Source organism: Cavia porcellus, unplaced genomic scaffold (assembly GCF_034190915.1).
Source record: "Cavia porcellus strain 051 isolate PalLab524CR breed Dunkin Hartley unplaced genomic scaffold, mCavPor4.1 scaffold_16, whole genome shotgun sequence".
In the NCBI taxonomy this organism is placed as follows: domain Eukaryota; kingdom Metazoa; phylum Chordata; class Mammalia; order Rodentia; family Caviidae; genus Cavia; species Cavia porcellus.
In genome coordinates, this window is record NW_026947499.1 from 19,311,251 (window position 1) to 19,333,761 (window position 22,511).

Here is a 22,511-nt window from a genome sequence, read left to right on the forward strand (position 1 = left end):
CTGAGACTCAGGTTACAAAGGAGAAAGCTGAGACTCAGAAAGGACAAATCATCATCCTGTTTCACAGCAGGTAAAGCGACAGAGCCAAGATCCCAATCAAGCCCACCCTGCACACCAAGCCCACCCTCCCACAAGCCTTGCTCATGTCCTTAAGGCCAGCAGACACTTTCTGGGCACTTAAGATGGCACCTTCCCTTGTACTTGGCTCCCAGACCCAGGACTATGGGTCACAGAGGCATGGATTCTCGAGTCCCACCAACCCAGCCCATGCTCCCAGCTGCACCCTCCGTCCCCATGCCCACCCTGCCCCATTGCCCACCTCGATCTTGCTGTTGTATACCAGGATCTCTAGCACGGAGACCTCTTCCCCACACGTGTCCAGGGAGGAGAGGTCATAGAGCGAGGAATACACTGGGCCATAGGCCCAGTCCTTGAACTTGCGGGACAGGTGCCGCGTGTCCTCATCAGTCACCTCCCGCCGGATGATGTGCTGAAAGATCTGCATGGGGGACGGGAGGGTATGAGGGTCCTGCGGAGACTGCCACTCAGCCTGTCACAGGGGACAGACCCTGTGGCTGTTGCACAGAGGACAGGACAGGCTGCAGGAAAACCGCCAAGCACCACTGCTTGCCAGATCTTGTGCCATCTCATTTCCTCTTTATTCTTTTTTTCTTTTTATCGGTACCGGGGATCGAACTCAAGACCGCCTGCTTGCAAGGCAGGTACTTATGCCGCTGAGCTAAATCCCCAGCCCTTTCCTCTTTATTCTTAAAATCTCAGTTTACAGATGAGGAAGAGAAGCACAAAAGGTGTTCCCTGAGGCCACACAGCAGAGGCCCTACCCCAAGCAAGATTTAACCATCCTAATGATCAGGGGACCTTCCCCATTAAACAGCAATGACTCAATCTTACTAACACAATAATCCTAACCACAACAATCCCATCCCTACCACTATCTTTATAGGACAAAGATTAAACACAGGCCTTCCTTCCCACCTCAGGACTCTGGTATAACTGTGATTTTAGTAGCTTTTGCTAAACATATACATAACACACATACATATATTTTTCCTTGAGACTAGTTCTCATCAGGTTGTCAGGCTGGCCTCAAACTCAAGATCCTCTTGCTTGGGTCTCCCCCGTAGCCACCATGCAGGGAACCTTTTTAAATATATATTCGATCCTTCTGCCTCAGCCTTGTAGAGTGCAGAGATTCCAACCATGTGCCATTAAACCCAGCACATTTCTTTCCCAGAAATATTTTTAATGGAACCATAGCCCTTCCACTCACTGAGCACTTACTACCTGAGCTCTTTTTAAGATCTTTGCTTTTCACAGTAACCCTACACCAGAAGCAGCTATTATTAGCCCCAATTTCCAGACAAGGAAACAGACCCAGAGAAGGGAAATCCAAGGCTTGACACACATGCAGGGAAGATGCTGAGCCACGGCCAAACCAGTTGTGCTCGGGATTTGGCTCCCAATCAGGGCAATGGCAATTTGGCAACGTCTGCAGACATTTTTGGCAGTCACAAGTGTGAAAGGGGCAGCCTGTCTATCAAGGCCATCAGATGCAGCTAAACTTCCTATAATGCACAGTCCAAAAGCAGTGCTGAGACTGAGAAACCGTTCTGGGCCCCATAGCGTGAGGCCCAGAGAGGGGATGCACTGTACCCAGGTACTCCGAAGATTAGGGCGTGGGAGGACCAAGCTGGGGCCCTGGACTACTTTTATATCAATGGCTAATGGAGCAGAGGGTAAGTGCCCAGTGAATGGCTGAGCAGGTTGGCGGGCCACTAGGGAGCCATAGCAGATTCCTGAGTTAAGCCACTTGCACAACAGGACTGGCAAACTGGAAGGTGGGTGCCCGTAGTAATAATGACTTCCAGGAGCAGGTCTGCGCATGCACGCACGCGTGTGCGTGTGTGCATGTGTACATACATGTATGCGTGCGTGCGTGCGCGTGCGCAAAGGCCAGTCCCCACTCACTCCAATCTTGCCGGTCTTGGCGGCCATCATGAGCGGGGAGAGGCCGTCGTTGTTGAGCACGGCCTCCAGGTTGCTGTCGGGGAAGAGGCGGGCGCACTTGAGCAGCAGCAGGTCGTACATCTTGGTGACGAACTTGGTGTTCTCCCGGGTGTTGTCGGCGATGGCCACCAGGGCGTGCAGTACCGTGTTGCCACGTGAGTCCTGGCGCCGCATGTCGGCTTTCTTGTGCGGGTTCTCGGTCAGGTAGTTGACGATGTGCGGCTGGTTGGTGCAGGCAGCCAGCGACAGCGGCAGCTCCCCTGCAGGCAGGGAGGGTGGGGGATGTCAGTGCGTGGCCCAGGATGGACAGATGCTTCGGCGTCTGCATTTGACAAGCATGCAGCACCTACAACCACGTTAAGCACGTCCTTCCACACAGACCTCACCGTTGTGCCCTGCTGGGAGGGGTGCGCGGCCACTCGGGATAGGGGGTTGCAGGGCCAGGAATATTGGGGGCGTGTCTACCGTGGGCGTGGCAATCTGGGCGTGGCCATGTGGCTAATTTGGGGCACAGTACTGGAGGCATGACTATTTGAGGATGTTTCTACTGGGTGAGGTTACTTAGGGCGTGGCTATTCCTGAATGTGGTTACTCAGGGCATGGTAATTGGGGTGTATTTGGTCATGTTGCTCCCATAGGCGTGGCTGTTCAGGGGGCTGCTATGAGGGACGTGGCTATTCGGAAAGTAGCTATTTGAGGGCATGGGTATTTGGGAGGTGTTTGAAGGCATGCACGTTTGGGGGCTAAGGCTATTTGTGGCGTGGTTACTGGGGCAAGCCTATTTTCAGCATCAGCCGTGTGGTAAGGCTATTCAGGGGCGTGGCCGTGTGAGCTGGAGTGGAGGGGCCGAACCTCTAGCATGAATGGCGAATTCTTTGTGGGACTTTGTGAGCCTCAAGGAACATGTACCCTAAGCAGGGGCAACATTCAAAATAGTTCATTAATCCGACTATGACCATATGATAGCGAAGGGGTTTGTGCCTGGGAATTTGTTAGTCCCAGCCTAAGTTGGACTAAAGGATATGAAACACGGGTGCTGATACCGCATCAGCATACTCTGTTCTCAAAATCCTCTCTGTGCAGGTGGGAAGCTGAGGCCCTGCCCCTGAGCTTGCTCTAGTGCTCGCCTCTTAGATGCAAGATCTTAGTGGGCAAGACCACAAGGGCCAGTGCCAGCACGACTCTAGTGTCTGCGGATTGCCCAGGATTGTGGACACCCACTGCACCCCATGTTTCCTACCCTAAATGTTGGGAGCCGTGGCACTGTCAAGTCATCAGACGCGGTGATTGCGAGGCCTGTGGGAAAGTACAAAAGCCTGAGCTAGATTACCCCTCTCATCGAGCCCGCCTGTGTGGCACCTGTTTCTTATCACCCCACTAAGTTCCCGCCTCACAGGGTAGTCTGCCTAGCTATTAATCCTATATATAGCCAGTGCCTCCACCCCCGAGAGAGAGACTGAAGCATGCAAGGAGCCGCGGGGAGCGGACCGGTAGAGGCTTCGGGGGAGAGAAGCCCGGAAGGAGCCGCGGAGAGCGGACCGGTAGAGGCTTCGGGGCAGACTGTATAAGGAGAGAATAAAGAAAAGGTTGTCCACTGCCAGACTTTGTCGTGTGTCCTTCCTGCCGGCCGGGAGCGACATCGACATTTGGTGGCCCGCACGGGGATTGATCAACCCCGAGACGCGGCGGTGGACTGCATTCTCCTACACAGTGCTGCAGCTGCAGGACAGGTGAGTAGAGCATAAGCCTGGGCCCTGGGTGGCGCGCACCTACAGGGTTTGTAGACTCCTCTCAACCTCACGCGTAAGTGGCGGGTTTCTTGGGCCTCACGCGGTGAGTATGAAACATAACACCAGAACTTAAGGTAATAAAAGAGTGTAAAACATAAACATAGAAGTAAAAATAACAGAAGATATATTAAAAATGGGAAACATGCCAAGTAAAGATACACAGCCTTGGTGTTGGTCCTTCGGAGACTCCTAAAGTCCAAGGACCTCAAGGTGGGGCGTAAGACTTTAGAAAATTTCCTTGCAGAGATTGACAGCTTTGCTCCCTGGTTTCTGCCTACAGGGCATGTAAACCTGCCCTCCTGGGAAAAGTTGGGCAGAGACCTTTCCCTAGCAGAACGGGAGGGTAGAGCTTCAGTCTCTGCTCGTCCATTGTGGGAAATGATACACACGTGCCTAAAGAGTGAGGGTAGTTACGGGGGGAGCTCTCAAGAACTTGTAGAAGTACTCGAGGTGTTTGAACAGGCACAGTGAGGAAGCTCCCGAGAAGGGTCCGTCAAGGAGGGCAGAGATACAAAAGAGGAAGCCGAGGCGCGGTTTGTGTCTTTCCGCAGGAATCGGGACAAGAACCAATGTGGGTCCCAGAGAGGTTGACGCGACAAGTCCCTCGACTGAAGATCAGGCCTGTTCCACCGGAGGCCAACCGCAGACCCAACAACAAGATGAGCCCTAAAAGAACTGCAGGACAGTCCCTTTTTGGGGGCCTGGAACGGCTTGCTCCCCTATGTGCTACCCTTGTATACGCATGGCTCGCTCGCATGGCCTACGACCGCGTTTAAAAGTGACAGGCTTCCCACATTCTCCTCCCTAGACAACAACATGTAGCAGGGTGGGTGAGTCAATGACGGGTAAGAGCGTGCCTCCCCAGCACGACTCAACCTAAGCCAGGCCCTACCCCGTTCCGCTCGAAAGCCGCTGGATTGTTAGATAAATTTCTCTCCGAGGGGATTCGTGGAGAGAAATGAGTGCATGCCTATGTGCAACCAGGTTCCGTCCGGTTCATTCCTGGCCCTAGAAAAAAGGACGAGGGCCTCAGGGCCTTGGTGGACCCTGGGACGGCCGACCAGGGTCTACGCTAAGGGCCTACGGTGGGCCTCAGTTCGGGGCATAGGCCTCTGCACTCTATCCAGGACGGGCTGCGATGCGCGTAGCCATCATTTAAAATAAAATAGGGGGAGATGTTGGGAGCCGTGGCACTGTCAAGTCATCAGACGCGGTGATTGCGAGGCCTGTGGGAAAGTACAAAAGCCTGAGCTAGATTACCCCTCTCATCGAGCCCGCCTGTGTGGCACCTGTTTCTTATCACCCCACTAAGTTCCCGCCTCACAGGGTAGTCTGCCTAGCTATTAATCCTATATATAGCCAGTGCCTCCACCCCCGAGAGAGAGAGAGACTGAAGCACAAAAGGAGCCGCGGGGAGCGGACCGGTAGAGGCTTCGGGGGAGAGAAGCCCGGAAGGAGCCGCGGAGAGCGGACCGGTAGAGGCTTCGGGGCAGACTGTATAAGGAGAGAATAAAGAAAAGGTTGTCCACTGCCAGACTTTGTCGTGTGTCCTTCCTGCCGGCCGGGAGCGACATCGACACCTAAACTCCTCTGGGCCCCCACCCCAGCAGGCCCTAACTCACCAAAGTAGAAGTAGCCGCCCTCGTCCTTGGGCTGGAAGAAGCGTCCGCGGGCCTGGGCATGCACATCGGCGCCCTGGGCCACCAGGAGCTCCACGTAGTGTTTGCAGCGGCGCTCGATGGCGATGTGCAGGGCGGTCTGACCTGCGGGTAGGGCGACAGTCAGACAGGGGTCCCCCTTCACAGAGACCCCACTAGACTTGCCTGGGGGCTATAAGTCAGGCCCTAGACAGCAATCCCTGGGGCTTCAAATGCTCCCCAGAACATAGAATTTGGGGTGCATAAAGCCTGAGGTCTGTGCATTGTAGAAATAGAATTTTAAGTACCAAGGGTACCCTAATTGTGGGACCCCAGTGGCCTGAATTTTTGAGACACATGTGCTACTTTAATCCAAGAGGAAACAAAGGCAGCTCACTGCACAGAATTTTCAACTTGGCATATAAAATTCATGGACTTGGAATGTTAATGTCGGGCAATCTGAAAGGCCAGATTTGATTCACAGACTGTCAGAACTGAGCACAACAGAGCTTGGGCACCTGCCGCCTTTACCCCAGTGTTGCTAGTTCAGAATCATCTCCACAGAGCCTCTGTGCTCAATCCCATCACCTCTTAGGTCCAGAATCCCAGGTTCAGGGACTACTAGGCTCGCTGCCTCTCCACATCTTGGAATCTCTGATTCCAAAACTCAGAACATCAGCAGGGAAGGGGTGGTTATTCCTTATCCAGCCACCCAGCCACCCAGCCACACCTGCAAGTGACTGCCTGGGTATATGTTGGCACTTGAGGCCCAACCCAAAGCTCTCAGGAGTCAGATGAGCAAGGCTGTAGCCTCCACTGCTACCCTGAACACCCTCTTCCCTTGCACAGCGCCCCACCTCGGTAGTAGATGTCCCGGAAGGGTGAGTTGATGAACTCCCGCATGTTGCCTGTGCGCTCAGCAATGTCCAGGAGCATAGGGATGGTGTCATTGCGGCCATTGCTCAGGTTCAGCAGGGCTTTGGGCAGGCAGGTCTTCCCCGTGGACGGCTCTGGGAGGCAGACAGACAGGATGAGGCAGGCTCAGCGCTGGGCTGCTGGCCAGGGAGCCAGTGGCCCTGGACCCTCTCCAGGCTGCCCCCCCTATCTGTCTGGTGAGGACACGGGGTCATTCTATCTGCCTCTTGTGATGCTAAGGAAGTCACATAAAATTATGGGAACAGAAATGCTTTGAAATGTAGGTGGTCACTGCCTAAATTTTAATCAGTCAAATTTGGGGGGATTTTTAAAGGGCTTTGTAATCAAATAAATGTGAATGCAGAGTTAAAGTGAACCAAGCTAGGAGTGCACCTCAGTAGCAGAGTACTTGCCTGACCTCCATGAGGCCCCAAATTCAATCCTCAGCCCCAGAAAAAAAATACAACAATGCACAAAGTCAAATCTATTCTTTCACTGCAGGACTTTTCAGAGCCTGTAAGGGGGACTGTGGGCTTCTAATAGCAAGACCTCCAGGCTGCATCTGCTCACTTGCTAGGACGCAGATTCCCTTACCCCATCCATTACACTGATGCTGCTGGAGGGAGGGTGGGGCGCAGTGTTCCCCAAAGTGTGCGTGGAATACAGAGGACTAGAAATTACCATAGGAGGCCAGGAGTAAGTCTTGGGGGTCCCAAGGACACAGCGGTCACCTGAAGGCCTCTTCCCCCATGATGTCAGTATAGCCTTGGGCATCCGGGACCTCCTGCCTGTCTCTCAGGCTTGCCAACACCCTTTGGTGAGTTCCTTTTCCTTGTAATTATTTTTCTGGTCATGAGTTGACTCCTATCTCAAGAGTATGTTCACTCCCACGTGAACTAGGCCTGGGGCAACATCACACTGAGGGCACAGGTGTGGGCTCAGGGTGGGAGACCCCGTGTGGATTGAGGGCCAGATCTGCTGCCACCCACTCTGCACTGGCTTTGCTCCTGGTTACCCGTTACCCTTTCTCTGCTCACTTTCTTTTCTAGTTAAGTTGGAGCTGTGGTGAGAATTCTATGAGCTAATTAATAGTCACTGATTAGCCAATAGTCCCTGGCTTCTCTGGCCTTTCCACCTAGCAGTGACAGTGGTCATCTCAGAGATGCAACTCTGAGCTGAGCAGGGCCTTTGCACATGCTGTCTGACACCCACTCCTCACTCTTCACTGAATTGAAGCAACTCATCCAGACCTAGCCTGAGTGTCACCTCCAAGATGTTGTCCCAGACTCCTCGAGGAGCTCACATTCTCCGATATAGCCATTTCTGTTTGTAACTGTGTTTATTTCTGTGATTGCTTGGACAGTGAAGTCTAACCTAGGAGCGTGTGAGTGGCCCGAAGGCAGGGTCACACCTGCTTCACTGGTTAGCATCTGTGCTACCCCCACCCCTTGCCCGCACAGCACCTGATACAGTTCTTGAAGTGGGAGATGTGGGCACCCCAGGTAACCTCAAACCATAGGCAACACAAAATGGGCCTAGGCCCCGGATCTGGGCTTCCAGGATCCTCAGACACAGGTATGAGGAGCAGAGGCTTCCCACAGATGGAGGAAGACATGCAGTTCCATGGCCCAACCACCAGGTGGCAGAGTGTCTTTACCCACAGGGGCTGTGGGAGCCAGGGACCCTAAATCAACTGTTGCCAAATACATTGTTGCAAAATTGTGTGTGTGTGTGTGTGTGTGTGTGTGTGTGTGTGTGTGTGTGTGTGTGTGTGTGTTCCTGCCTCCCCTGAAAATCTCATGACCTCATTAGCCTCTAGTCATAAATAATACAGGGATGGATGTGGGGTTAGTGGAGCCTCAGGCTTGTACAATTTGGGAGCCTTGATTACGAAATCAAACACAATTAAGAAAGCAAAACTAGGCCCAGGACTGTGGAAAGGCCTTAGCAAGAGAGACCCTGCAGCTTAGCCCTAGCATGGCAAGTCCCTGTAACTCCCTCCACACACTGACTTCTGCGACTCTGGGACCAGCCCTGGCCCATTCTCAGCATGGATATGCAGCTGCCCGGGGTTTCCAGAGCAGGCAAGGAGCCCCGGCTGGCTGGCTCGGGGTTAAACTCAGAAGACAGAAGCCTGGGCAAGCCCCGCTTTGCCAGGCAAATGCGCACCAGGAGGAACCTTGGTCAGGGCCTGGATGCGGCTTACTTCCCAGTGAGGTCACTCGCACCACTGAGATAGTTGGAAGTAGCAAGGGGTCCTTGACCCCCTCAACTCCAAGCTTATGCCCTCGAACCAGGCTGTCTTCATGGACCTGGCACCACTTTTTGCTTTCCTGGCATTGGGAATTGAACCTGGTGCTTCCACACTGAACTATATCCCCGGTATAGCCCTTTGTATTCGTTGAAACAGTCTTGCTAAGTCCCTAAGTTGCCCAGCCTGGGGTGAACTTGCCTGCCTCAGCCTCCCAGAGTGTACTTCCATAGCCAGCATACGTGAATATGCATCTAGTCATTCCCTGCTGATGGACACAGAGAAGCTGCCTGGTGTTGTTTTCCCCTTAAGGCTCAGAGTGATAAGTGTTTGTGTGGGAACTGACCCACGGGCTCTGTTGCTTTGTTCTGGCAGTTAGTATACTTAACACAAGCCTCAGACAATGGCCTGAAGCTTCCTTAGACAGAGCCTACACCACCCACAGCCAGCCCGTGACAGGCTTCTCTGTGCAGCAGGTGCCACAACTGCGACACTCTCCCGAGCAAGTGGATGGGTCATCTGAGCAAGTGACCAGGCTCCGAGGCACATGATGGGCGCTGACCTGGACAGGGGCTGCAGCCGCCGTGCCTCAGTTACAGGCCTGGACTGGGCTGGAGGCCGTACTGTGGGCTGCAGGAAGTGAGCCGGGTTTCACTCTGAGCAGGGACACCGGGGATTGGGGCAGGGGGAGGGGAGGCTCCAGTTCTGAATGCAGGAATCACAGTCAGATGCCCTGCCCAGCCCTCCGCCCCCACAGAGAGGACCCCAGCTGTCTATGCCTGTCGCTTTACAGAGCCATCTCTCCTCCAAGGCCAGGATCATGCTGTTATCCTCCAGCTTACGATGTGGACAGCGGGGCGTAGAGAAGTCACACACCCCTTAAGTGGCAAACATGGGATTTGAACCCATGAGGGTGGACTCTGCTTACCACACTGACCTTTGCAAAAGGACAGAAGGAATCAGTGGAGCTAGCCAAGGACCAGAGAAGTTAAGCAGCATGGCAAAAGACACACTGGACCAGACTCCCTATGCAGCATCCATCTGGAGTCCACCGACCCGAGGGGAGGCACTGAGGGGAAATGCCCGCCTGAGTGGCTTACCCCGGAACTCCTCGTCAGTCAGGCGCTTCTTGTGGGTCAGCAAGAAGGGGAGCAGCCCATCCAGGTCGGCAGTGGAGCCCCGGGACACGATGTCAAAGAGGATGGGCCGGTTGAAGACTTTAAGGATGGGGGGCGGCTGGGGTGCAGGAGCTTTGGGGCTCTGCGGCTGCTTCCTGGAGGGGATGTGGGAGAAAGGTGATGGGGGTGCCTGCCCCCGACTTGTCCCACTCTTCTGACTTAGGGAGCGGGGAGGTGGGGGGGATAGGGAGCCAAAGCCACAGGGACGGGCCAGACTGAGGGACCAAGGGGAAGGGACGGCTGGAAACACCACGGAATGTTTTATCCAATAAACTACGTCTGGTACCCACTCGGTATTGGGTAAAACAGAAAAATAAACACAAGCTTGCCCATCTGTCTTCCCATTCACCCACTCACCCATCCACCCACCCACATATCCACACACAGTCTCATCCACCCACCCACCTACTCACCCACCCACCCATCCACTCATCTACCCATCCACACCTACCCATCCATCCACTCTAACCCTAACCTAACCTTACCCATCCACTTAGCCACCCACCCATGCACTCACCTACCCAACCACATATCTACTCACCCACCCAAATCCACTCACCCATTCACCTACCCATCCACCCATCCATCCTCCCATCCATCCACCCATCCATCCATCCATCCTCCCACCCTCCCAACCTATCCACCCACTTGTTATTTATTGAGTACCTACAAGGCAGACAAAGACTAAAGGAGATAGAGAAAATAAGGAACAGAAAAATGAAAGATAAAAGCACCTCATTCATTCATTCTATCACTCATTCATTCATTCAGCAAACATTTGGGACAAATGAAGCCATGCTTATAGACACTTAGCCCAGGGCCGCCCATGCAGGAAATGTTAGTTGTGATTACCATGGCTGCCGAGTGCCTACTGTGTGTCTGTCATTCGTCTGTGCAAGGCAGAGCTGCTGAGCTGCAGCGGCAGGTGGAAAGAGGACGCCACCAGAGAGGGCTCAGGGAGGAGAGAGAGAGAAAGGAAGCTGAAAAACAGATGTTAAGAGGAGTAGGGCTTGGAGACACTCAGTTTAGTCATTCAACAAACATTAACTGGGCACCTGTTGTGTGCTGGGCTCTGGGGAAAAAGAGGCAATCTGGGGCTCTGAGAGATGGGGAGCCCTTCTGTCCCTGTCATGTTCCCACCCAGCCAAGGGCAGTCCGAGTCTGGCACAGGACGCAGGACGCAGAAGAGAAATGGAGGCAGTCTGGGAGGGAAAAGTGGGGGGCAAGCACAGAGCACAAACCCTGAGAGCTGCAGCAGGCCAGGGCAGGTGGGAAGCTCCATGTGACAAACTGAGGCAGGGCAGCTGGAGGGCCGGCAAAGCTGGTACCTGCCTTCACATGGCCACCTGGCCATTGAAAGGAGCAGCCGCTGGCCCTGGTTCCGCTGTCCAGAGCCCGGGTGGGGTGCTGGGACAGGGGGGTCAGTCTTCCACATCCCTGCTGGGGGAGGAGCTGCTCCACCGCAGACAGGACACGTGCTGGGACACCACTGACCAGGGCAGCTGCCAGGCCCATCTCACAGCTCCTGAGCTTGGACCTTGACTGCCGCCCCCGCCAGGCCTGAGGCTGCTGCACCCCAGTTCCCTTCAGGCCCCTCCAAGTCCCCAGCTATGCCTACTGGGGTGTGAGGCCTGGGGGGACCTACGGGAGGGGACAGGAGACCCTGAGAGGGCCTGAGGACAGACAGAGGGTAGGGACACTGGGGCAGCTCTGCTGCCCTGGACTCAGTTTCCCCTCCAAGCGGAGGTCCTCCAGAGTGTCCAGCAGCGTGACTGACTGGGAGGCCACGCTCCTTGGGCATGTCTGTCTTGGCCCTAGCCCATGCCCCCTCACCTGGGCCACCCCCTGACGTGGGGCTGCCCTGCTATCCCTCAGCTCAGGTCCAGACGTCAGCTCCTCCGAGAAGGCCTGCTGGCCCTTCCTGTCCCCTCCCTCCAACCTCAGGGCCTCCTCCGGCTCCAGTTGTCTGTTCCTTCTATGCCCACTTGTCCTTCTGGGCTGACTCACTAACGGTGCCACCTGAGTTACAGTGGAATCTGGTCCAGCTCACTCCTGGGCAGCTCCACAGCCTGACACAGTGATGGCAGACTTTCTAGAGACCAAAGTGCCAACACTGCGATTAACCCTCAACGCTGGGGTTTTAGCTGGGAGAAAACAGCTGTTATCCAGCGCTTGGCTGCTGGGGGGACGTGGCTTGCAGGACAACAGAGAGGGCTCGGGTGCCCACTGTGGCACGTATGCCATGGAGTTTTCTACCACTGGTCTAGCATATAGTAGGTGCCCAAGAAATACTCATGGATGAATCTGACTTGGTGAACATATGCAGGGATGGCTCCTGGCCAGGCAAAGGTAGAGTGAACGGGGCCACCATGAAGGGACTGGTGAGGGCTGGAGGAGAACTGGACATCTCCAGACTTTGGACACACAGAGGCCACCCAGGAAAGGAGCTGGTGTCTAAGGCTGGGTCAGTTTGGGGCACATTAGGGACGGGTGGAGCAGGACCACAAAGGATCATGGACTGCACCTGCTCAGCAGGAGCAGGAGCCTGGAGAAGAGGTGACACAAGACTGCAGACTTGGGGAGGAAATCAGACTCCCCCGGGGACCAGGAAGGCGGGCTCAGCCTCACAGAGCAGAGATTCACAGGTGACGGATACGTAGGCTTGCCCAGCTCCACGCAAACCATGTGCGGATGCCAGGCAAAGGCATGAGTGTGGGCAGCAAAAGGAGCAACCCTTAGGGGAGGATGGGTCCAAACGGGGTCCCAGCTGCTGTACCCCAGTTAGAGCAGGCACACTAAGGGTCGTGCATGTTTCCCACGGGCTTCTCCCCACCCTCCGGCTCTCGGCAAGCCTTCATGGGGGAGAAAGGTTAATGGCTCCAAGCTTCCGACTCTCAGTGAGCCCCAGAAAGCCGTGAGGTGCTCGGGATAAGGGAGGCACTTGGAGAGTGGGGAGCTTGGGTTTCTGTCAGGAGGAGAAGGGGGACAGGTGGAAAGGTGGATGGACGGACAGACGGGAAAATGGATGAAAACATGAGAGAACAAATGAATGAAGTCAGGGACTAAGCAAGTGAGTGGGGGAATGAAAGACTGAGAGAGCTGGATACATTAACTGGCTAGGAAAGAAAGGAGGAAGAGAGGACATGAGGGAGGGGCAGAGGGAAAAAGGAAGCAGAAACGGAGGGGAAGGAGGAGGGCACACAAGCCGTGGGACTGCGGTGAGCGGTTCATGGGTGGGCTGAACACAAACAGTGGAGGAAGGTGTACAGCGGGTACGTAAGTGGCAGATGCATGGAGGATAGGTGTATGGCTGGATGGCGAGACAGAGACAGATGGACAGGTAGGTAGAATCAGCGGAAGGTGATGGACGGACTGGACAAGTGGAGACAGATGGGGAGACAAGCAGATGGTGGCTGAGTAGATGGACAGATAACGGATGATGATGAACAAAGGCAAGCCTGGTTGGGCAGGGGGACAGGCAACAGGATAGTGGGTCGGTATGGCTGGGGGACGATGAGGTGGATACAAAAGCTGATGAGTGAGTGAATGAATGAATGGATGCATGGATGGGTAAACAGCTGTATAAAGGAGTAGACGCCTGGGAGGACAGATGGATGGAGACAGATGAATTAGGAGATGGATGGACAGTAGATTTATGGATGGACCTGGGGTGTTCACCCCCTAATCCCACCCATGGAGGACAGACGGACAGCTCCAGGTCAGAGGCGGAGACCTCCGACCAGGCGGCCAGCTACTCACTCTATGACCTTTCTTCTCCACCGCCTGTTGTCGCTGGGATGGTGACGATAGGTACCGTAGTCAAAGAGGGAGTCCATGGGGGCCTTCTTGGGCCCAGGCACCACCGAGGACTCATACAGGGTGGACTCGAGCAGGTCGATGGGGTTGGGCACCCCCTTGCGGAAGGCACCCTGGAACTTCATGCGCAGGTTGGGGCGCCCGTCGCCCTGGGCAGTGGGGCGACCAGCCTCAGCCGGTGAGGGTGCAGAGGAGCCCTCCTCCCCCTCAAACAGATTGGCCAGTGAGGAGAGAGGGAAGGCTTCCCCGCCAGCCGTGCCACTGTCATCCCCAAGGGGCTCCGCCAGCTCCCCAGACCCAGCACAGGGGCTGTCACCAGGATCTGCCATGCTGGCCCTGGGTCCGTCTGCACCGCTCAGCCTGCAGGGGAAGGGAGGGAGTCAGGCAGAGCCAGGCCAGCGGTGGGGCTCCAGGAAGCCCCCTCCCACGTGGGCAAACAGCACAGCCACCAGCTGCTTCAAAGCCACCCTTGTAATGACAGGGGTTGGAGTGGCCACTCCCAGATGTGGTTGGCCGCCAGCTCCAGGCGGGAACTGCAACAGGGGCCTCTTTTAGGAGTCTGAAGACACAGGTCCGCCTCAGGCCGGCTATGCTGGGCACCAGCTGGAGGAGGAAGGGCCTCAGAGTCACACTAGGACCTATCGAGCCAGCTCCAGAGCCTCGTTCAAAGCCAAGTTCCACACTTTGCCGCTGTAGCATGTTAAGCAAGTTGGCATTTCACCCCCTATGAAATGGGGGTGTCTAAGCCTTGTAGGTGAATTAGCAGAGATCACATGGGCACAGGCCCAGGGCAGTGCTTGCCACACAGGTGGGCTTACTAAAGCACTGAGCCTTAGTAGGTGCTCAGAAAACCCACATAAACCTACTATGTGTGCCACTGGCCCTTGGTCTCCCCCATCATTGTGACCCCCATTTTACAGAGCTGCAAATCAAGACTTTAGGTGACTTCCCTGGTACACAGATCTTAGTTGGCTCCCAGCCCTGGCTCTTCCCTCCCCTCTGCCTGGGAGACTCCTGCCCACCTGGGCTCCCAGCTCAACTGTCCCCTCCCGTGGAAGCCCTCCCTGGCCCTCCCGCCCTCGCTCTCAGCCTGCATCCCTGCTAACAGTCCATCCCAGGCTGAGTGACCGGGCCACGGAGCCTCATCCCTCTTGCTCCCTCCTGGACCCCTTGGGAATCAGGAGCTCTAAGACGAAGGTGTCCGAGGTGAAGGACACCGAGGCCTTCAGAGGGGCGGACGCGCAGCCTGAAGGGGCGAGTCGGTCCGGCTCCCGTGCCCAAGCTCAGCCAGCAGCAAGGGCAGGGGAGGGCAGGACAGCTGGCTGCCGGCCTTCTGCCCTTGGCAGCACACAGTGGGCCAGGTGGGGCTGGGCACCGAGCGCCAGTTTCCTGGAACTCTTTCCATCCCACTCAGGAGCCAGGGACATTCTGAAAAGCTGTCTCTTGTGGGGTCCCCGACCAACACGTACGTATAGGCACAAACAAGCCGGTTCTTACTGTGCTTGCTCTGCAGTTGCTATGAGGGAAGGCCTGGGCCAAAGACATGGGACGTGGTGGGACACACTGGGTCAGAGTGCCTGCCAGGCACCAGCAGGGAGGCAGCACCTGGACCTGGGTGTCCTTCGGGCTCCAGTTCTATCCCATCTCTCCTAGTGACACATAACGTGTCCTCAGGCCAGTCACTTGAGCTCCTGGGCCTCGGTTTCCACCTCTGTAAAATGGGCATAATGGAAGTAGCTTCTCCAAGAGTCACAGGAGGCAGTGGTAATGAGATCGACCATATCCAGGATGTGCCTGGAGTTAAACTGGGGGCTGTCAGTTATTACCACCCAAGGAGGAAGGAAGGGTCAGGAGTGCAGGTCTGAAGTCAGACAGGCCCTGATAAGGAGCCACTACTGTGTGACCTTGAATGACTCCCTCCCTCTCTTGGGCCTTGGTTTGCCCATGTAAAACCAGGGTGCTTGTGCCTCGTAGGTTCCAGGCATGTGAGACCCCACTCAGTGGCACTACCCAGTGGCATCCCAGGAGGTGTGGCCTCTGTGCCCCTGCAGTGACAGGGCCACATCAGGGTCCTCTGGCCTTTGCACTCCAGGAATGGGGGGCGGGAATCATGTTGAGGCAGGGAGGGGTTTTATTGGGGCCCAGGCACGGAAGGGGTGTGTGTTATACTGTCCCAGCCACTGCCTTCTTTGCCACCTTGGGGACCCTGAGATCAGGGCTGTCCTCTCTGCAGTAATCCCTGTACCTGCACCTGGCTCTCCATCTGGGATTTAATATCCCCAGGCCCCATTAGAAGTCTCCCAAGGCCAAGACAGCTGGGAGGGTCCACACCTGCACCCCACTGCTAAGGAGGCCCAGCTTGGACAGCATGCAGGAGTTCCGGAGTCAGCCAGCCTGGGGTTCAAATCCCTGCACCACCTCACCTGCTGGTACACAGCCTTGGGCAGGTTACACAGCGACCATGATTAGCATTTGAGCTATGATAAAATAATAACTGCAAAATAAGTGGCAGTGTCCTTGTGACCATGTAGTTCTTACTTTGCCAGGGACCTGCCTGAGGGCCTCACGTGGCCGTCTCATCCAATCCTCCTGCAACTCTAGACCAGGGACACTTGGCAGTGTCTGTTGGCATGTTTGGTGGTCACAGCTGTGTGAGAGAGAGGACCACTGGCATCTAGTGGGGCAAGACCCAGGATGCCACAGAATACCCCACAATACACAGGAGGGCTCCACACCACGAGAAGACCCACCCCTGAGCCAGACTGGGGCTGAGGCGAAGAAACCTGCCCTCTGGGTAGGGTGTGCAGTCATTCTGCTTTTACAGATGGAGTCACTGAGGTCCAGAGGGGCTAAGGTGACTCAGGCAGGTCAGCAACAGAGCCAGGATTAAACCCAGGCACGCAGCTGCAGAGCCCAGGGTTCCCGACCCCTCAGTCCACTGGGCATGGCCTCGTGTCTGACACCACGCTGAGCTCCCGTGTCTCACTTCCAACTCACAACCATGCTGGGAGGGGAAAAATTATTATGATCAGCCCAGTGTAATCTCTCTGAGTCTCAGTTTATCTAACTGTGAAACAGGCTGCAATAATAGCTCCTCCTTAGTAGGGTTTTCATGCCATGAGAAGGTCCAGTGTCCCTTGAGTGACGATAAGCACTTGACAGATGTTGCTTCTGGTCATAGTTTATCATCTCCGTTATGATCAGTTCTCATCTGTCGCCTTGCTCCCGTCCCCTACCCTTGACAGGCTGCTGTGCTACACCCTTGGATTTCACAGCCCATGATAAAATCTACCAGCCCCCACCCCCACCCCAAGCTGTCCTTCATCGATCCCCCAGGAACCAGGTGAGCAAAGCTAGGGTCCTGCTCCCATTTCACAGCCAAGAAAAGTGAGGCTGAGACCACTGGGGAACAAATGGCCTTGTAAAAGTTTTTGAATGCCTAATTCTGGGCTCCTTTTATCCTCCCCAAACAGTATCTGTGTACTCACATGTACATGAGTGTTCACACACACACACACACACACACACGTACCCCTGTAAGCGGCCTGCTCTGCCACCCTGAGGCAGCTCCCTCCCCTAATGCTGCCCTGTTCTCTGTGGCTGGGGACAGAGTTCACTCCCTGTTCTAGTTTTCCCCGAGGCCTGTGATTACACATTCCAGGCTCAGGCCGGCCTAGTGGTGGGGGGAGTGCAGAGGGGCTGGGAGGAGAAGGCAGGCTGGGGGCTGGGTACAGCATCTCCTGTGTCGTGGGTTTCCATGCACACTGTACATGCCCTCAGCGGGGAGCCCCAGAGGGCCCACACCAGGCACGAGTGGGGATACCCCACTTCCAGCAGCTTTGCAACTGTGTGCATTCACAGCGGTGGCTTTCCAGTGTGCTGTTCCTAGTGTCCAAACCCTGGCTTAAAATACACACACCACACTAGAGACTGCACATAGATGTCAGCCAGGGCACAGTGGGCAGAGGAGGAACTGGATTCCAGGCCTGGGAGCAGGATTGGGAGCCCTTCATCTATTCATTTAGTCAACCAGTGTGTGTTGAGGACCCACTGTGTGCCAGGCACTGCACCAGTTATGAGCAAAACTGGGACCCTCCCGGGGCTGACCCTCCGACAGGGAGCAGAATAAACCAAACAAAGCAAGCCACAGGCTTAAGAGCTGTGTGCACCAGAGGAGCACAGGAGTGGCCAGTGAAGGGGCCAGGGCGGAGAGGCCCAGCACCAAGCCAGAGTTCCCAGTACTTCCTTTCTGTTCCAAACGGGGCCCTCTGGCCTCCTTGGAACCCAGCTTAAAGTCTTGCACTTCGCTCCTGTAGCTCCTGGGCAGCAGCACAGAGAAGGAGTGGGCATTCTGGTGTCCCACGGATCAGGAGGTCGGTCCTAGCCCCCTTGCTCAGGAGCTGGCTGAGTTTGAGTCAGTTACTGAGCCTCGCTGAGCCTGTTTCCTCAGCTCCGCTGGGGATCTCACCAGGGTCGCTGTGAGGAGTCTAGGAGTTGAGCCAGTGCCTGGCACAGAGTGAGACCTCAACAAACAGCGAACTGCAGAGCGGTGGCAGGCTCTCTAAGAAAACCGGGTCCGGTGAGGCAGCCGGCTCCTGTGCCAGCCCCCAGCCCCCAGCCCCCAGCCCCGCCGGGTGGGTGGAAGGAGGCCCATCCTCATGGCTACCCTGGCTTTGCCTGATCTCATGGAAACACTGGCACGACTCCCCCAAATCCCAACCTCCTGATTATGACCAAGGAAAGCTGCTTAACGATGGGGGCAAGTTTGGGCGTGCGGAGCTGCTCCACTCCAGGAGAGGGGGTTTTGGGGAGTTGGATCCCTCCCTCTGGGATCAGTTTCCCAACAGGCATCTGTCTGCCAGGGGCCACTTGTTTGCAAGGCACCTGAGAAGGCACAGTGAAACCTCCCAGATGATTTCTTCTCCCTCCAGCCTTTGCTGGGCTCCCTGGGCCCAGCAGGCTTTTGCTTCCTCGGGCTGGCTCCACCCCCTCACCGTGCTCAGTGCAAGTGTGTGAGTGTGTATGTGCGTGCATGCGTGTGTGCGTGCACGTGTGTCTGCATGCAGGGGTGCTGGGCATGGACCCAGGGCCTCATGCATGCTAGACAAGCGCTCTACTGTCGAGCTGCACCTCCAGCCCTTCCATAATAAAACTTTTACTCTACTTCTATTCTTCTATTTTTCTGTTTATCTTCCTCCTCCCTTCTAGAGGTTTAGTACCACGCAGTGAGGGCTATTTCATGTCTTCTGTATCCCCAGCATTTAGCATTATGATGGGTCAGGATGGGGCAGCAATGAATATCTTTGTTAGACTACAAGGGCAGGAAGAGCAGGCGTGTGACACTCTCCTGTAATCCTGGCACTCTGGGAGTGTGAGGCAGGAGGGTCACAAATTCAAGCCCAGCCTGGGTGACTTTGTGATACCCTGTCCCAAAACAAAAAGTTAAGTGGGGGGGGGGCACAAAAGGCCAGATATAGCTCAGTAATAAGAGTCTGGATTCAATTCCTGGTACTGAAGGAAAAAAGAAAAAAAGGGAAGGAAAGCAGAAGCGTGAGCCCAGGGGAACAGCACCAACCCCGATGGGAGGAACGTGGGCAGGTCTGGGGGCAGGAGCATTTGGCCTTGACACGCAGAATGGGATAAAAAGCAGAAGCCATATGGAGGACGAGGTAGGGAAGTCGCTGGGCACACTGGGGCCGGGTACAGCCCGAGGCACCAGAAGAAGAAAGGCAGGAAGACGGCGGGGTGGGGAGGGGACAGTGGGGGAGGGGTGGTGCTCCGCAGTAGCCAGAACTCAGGGAAGGGCTCCGACTCCCAGGCAAACCCAGCGTGTTCCCTCTGGGCCCCATCCTGGGCTCCTTGGTGATCTATGGGACCCCACTTCCTGCGCTGCCCTCAGATAAACATGACTATGAGGGCTGGCCACTGGTCAGTCCCAGAGAGGCTAATGTGGGTGGAAAAGGCCCGAGAGGACACAGACCATAAGATTTGCTGGTGCTGGAGAGCAAGCGCTGTCGGTGTGCCCTGCCCCTCCTGCTCCTGTCCGGGGAGGAAACTGAGGCTCAGAGAGAAAAAATCACTTGTCCGATGTGGCCTGGCTCCAGAGAAGGGAATCGGGACTAGAACTGTGAGACAGGTGACCCTGAGACAGGCACCTGGCCTTTCTTGGTCTCTTACAGGGCTTCCGTAGCAGCTGCCAAGGGCACAGTCACTCACAGAGGAGTGTGGCAACACGGCCTGATGCCAGCTTGAAACATGTGCAGTGATGGACAGCATACAATTACAAGTATTGTGGGGAGATGGACAAACAGACTAAGGACCAAGGATGGCAAGACGGTCAGAGAAGGCAGAGTGGCTGGACCCAGGCCGGAGAGGAGCACACAGCAGCCACCTGGAGTAGCATCACTGGGAGCAGCCAGCTGGGCACCCGGTCCTTGGCCAGGCGAAACCTGCCTCCTGCCAGCCTGCCCAAGGCTCCCAGCCCCTGGCGGGTGGCAGTGGGGGGCATCGAGCCACACTGGGCACCTTCCCCGGCCAGTATTTACCTAGTAGGTCTCAGCCCAGCCCACTTCCTGTTGCTGCACACTAGCCGCCTGTCCAGAGCAGACAGAGGCCCAGTATCCTGCTGGGTCCCCTCCCCATCTGGGAGGGCGTCCCCCTCAATGCTCACACCACCCAGGTGGGGCAGGTCTGTGCCTCACAGGGCCCCGCAGAGCAAAGTGCCAGCAAGGCTTCACCACTCACGGGGTTATTCTGCAAACCCGGGAGGGCTAGGGGACGCCGGCAGGGCATGCAGACAGCTCTCCAGGCTCTCCCTGGGACCCTAGCAGTCCCAGGGGTACCTGTCTTGGATTGGGAGCCAAACGGCACAGTGTGGCTTAATGATGGAGAGCATGCCCTGTGCAGACACAAAAGCCACACAGTACAGGGTTCCATTTATAGCCAGAGCCCCAGACATGCAGGTCCATGGAGACAAAAGCACAGCACTGTTGCCAGGGGCCGGGAGGGGCACAGTGACTGCTTGTGGGTATGCGGTCCTTTTGGGGGTGATGAAAATATTCTGGAACTAGAAAGTAAAATCAGGGCTGGGGATTTAGCTCAGCAGCATAAGCTCCTGCCTTGTAAGCAGGCAGTCGTGAGTTCAATCCCCGGTTCCGATAAAAAGGAAAAAGACAAAAAAAAGTAGTAATATCCATACAAATCTGACCACATGGACTGCCAAACTGTATGCGTTAAAGGCCAGTTGTGTGCCAGGTGAATTACATCCAAGTAGCCTGGCTCGCCTTGGTGACCTTGGAGTCACTAAGTCACTTTCCTACCCAAGGCTCAGCTTCCTCGTGGCATCACGGGAACCAAGAGGATTCAACACACGCTAAGGCTAGCTCAGGAAGCTGCATACAGTAGGAGCCCAAGGTTACGAAGGTGCCTTGGGTCCCCCTTTAGGTCTCCTCCCATCCAAGCACGATCCTGGGATGCCACCCTCTCAGACAGCCTCCTCAGAGCAGACACAGGCCACTCAGCTCCATTCCCAGAAAAGGGCCCTCTTCACCCTGGCCCAAACCCTCTCCTGGAGAACCGTCTCAGTCCCTGGAGAGGACTTTGAAGCTCAAAACATGGTCCAGGGACTGGAGATGTAGTTCAGCAGCACAAGGCTTGCCTAGTATGCACGTGTACGAACACACACACACACACACACACACACACACACACACACACACGTGTGTTCTGCTTCCTACGCGCCACTTGCTGGGTTTATGTCCTTCAGCAACTCGCTTCTCTCCTCGAGGCCTTGGTTTCTTCTGTAAAATGGGAGTAATAATTATTGCCCGCTCCATAATTATTTAATGTACTGTATATTCACACGTTAATTAAAAAATACAATAGCAGCTCTTAGCCCAGAGGACTGTGGTGAGGATTAAATTCCATAACCCAAGCATTTAGCGCAGAGCCTGGCACACAGTAAGTGTCTAATAAGCAGCCGCTGCTCTGCGATCACTGCTAACCTCCCCAAATTTACAGCAGGGGAAGATGAGGCCCAGACAGGGCAGGCAGGGCAGGGCAGGTTTGAGAATCCAGGCTTCCCAGCCCCAAGGCCAGGGCTCGGGACCCCACAGAGACTTGGCCTCCGGAAAGGATTTTCTTACTGCCCCATTTCCGGCTCTTGCTGTCTCTGGACAGCTGTCAGGGAGACGGAGGCCCACACAGCATGGGAGAGCACCCACTCATGCATGCACCCTGCTCCCACGCTGTGCGTGGCAGTGCCCAGGATGCCCAAGCAGAGTGAAGAGCAGCGCTTGGGAAGAAAAGGCCAGGGAGGGCCCAGGAAGGGAACGCACGGCCGCAGAAAGCCTGGCAGGTCCTCGCCGTCCAGCGGCCTAACCTGCAGCCCCAGGCAACTGTAGGCTCCAGACTCTGCTGCTTGCCAACTGCTTGGAATCAGGCTGAGGCCAAGGCCTGAGACTTCACACAGCACCTTGTGCCTATGGTAAACCAAATCACAGCTCTGGAAGTTAGATGCTACCATCTCCACACCCAGGGAAAGAAACTGAGTCCCAGGAGTAAAAGGGGCGGGGCTGACATTTCTCCAGTGCCCGCACATGCTGAGCCAGCGCTTTCACACGGAGGGAGGCGTGGCGAACACCCCACTTTACAGATGAGCAAACCGAGGCCCAGAGTCCCAGAGACCCAGCTGAGGTCACAGCTATCTGCTGTTGAATCCATCTGAGCTCCTCCCTGCTGGCCTAGGAGGTTCCCCAAGGTGACCCTTCTCAGCACCACGCCCCTGGAGACCCCGGGGCAGGCTGGCATTGGAGATAGGAGTGGGGTGCTGCACAGAGCCAGGATCACAGTATGAATCTGGGCTGTGCCAGCAGTAACTCAGACCCCAGGTGGATCA

At 55.7% G+C, this 22,511-nt stretch overlaps 1 protein-coding gene and 1 long non-coding RNA gene across 2 annotated transcripts in view; one reads left to right on the top strand and one right to left on the bottom strand.

The window, feature by feature from the left end:
• The window catches only part of Trpv4 (transient receptor potential cation channel subfamily V member 4), a 36,388-nt gene that overhangs the window by 8,823 nt on the left and 5,054 nt on the right, over positions 1 to 22,511 (bottom strand). Inside the window, exons 2-7 of the mRNA XM_063225823.1 lie at positions 13,559 to 13,975; positions 9,722 to 9,894; positions 6,313 to 6,465; positions 5,441 to 5,581; positions 1,990 to 2,288; positions 320 to 499 (exon numbers count right to left, since the gene is read on the bottom strand). Coding sequence (XP_063081893.1) covers positions 320 to 499; positions 1,990 to 2,288; positions 5,441 to 5,581; positions 6,313 to 6,465; positions 9,722 to 9,894; positions 13,559 to 13,944 — 1,332 coding nt within the window. The 5' untranslated portion in view covers positions 13,945 to 13,975. The remainder of the gene's footprint in view (positions 1 to 319; positions 500 to 1,989; positions 2,289 to 5,440; positions 5,582 to 6,312; positions 6,466 to 9,721; positions 9,895 to 13,558; positions 13,976 to 22,511) is intronic.
• Positions 2,283 to 5,352, top strand: LOC134470660 (uncharacterized). Its single transcript, XR_010039691.1, has 2 exons — positions 2,283 to 3,758; positions 4,370 to 5,352. It is a non-coding gene; the product is annotated as an uncharacterized LOC134470660 (long non-coding RNA).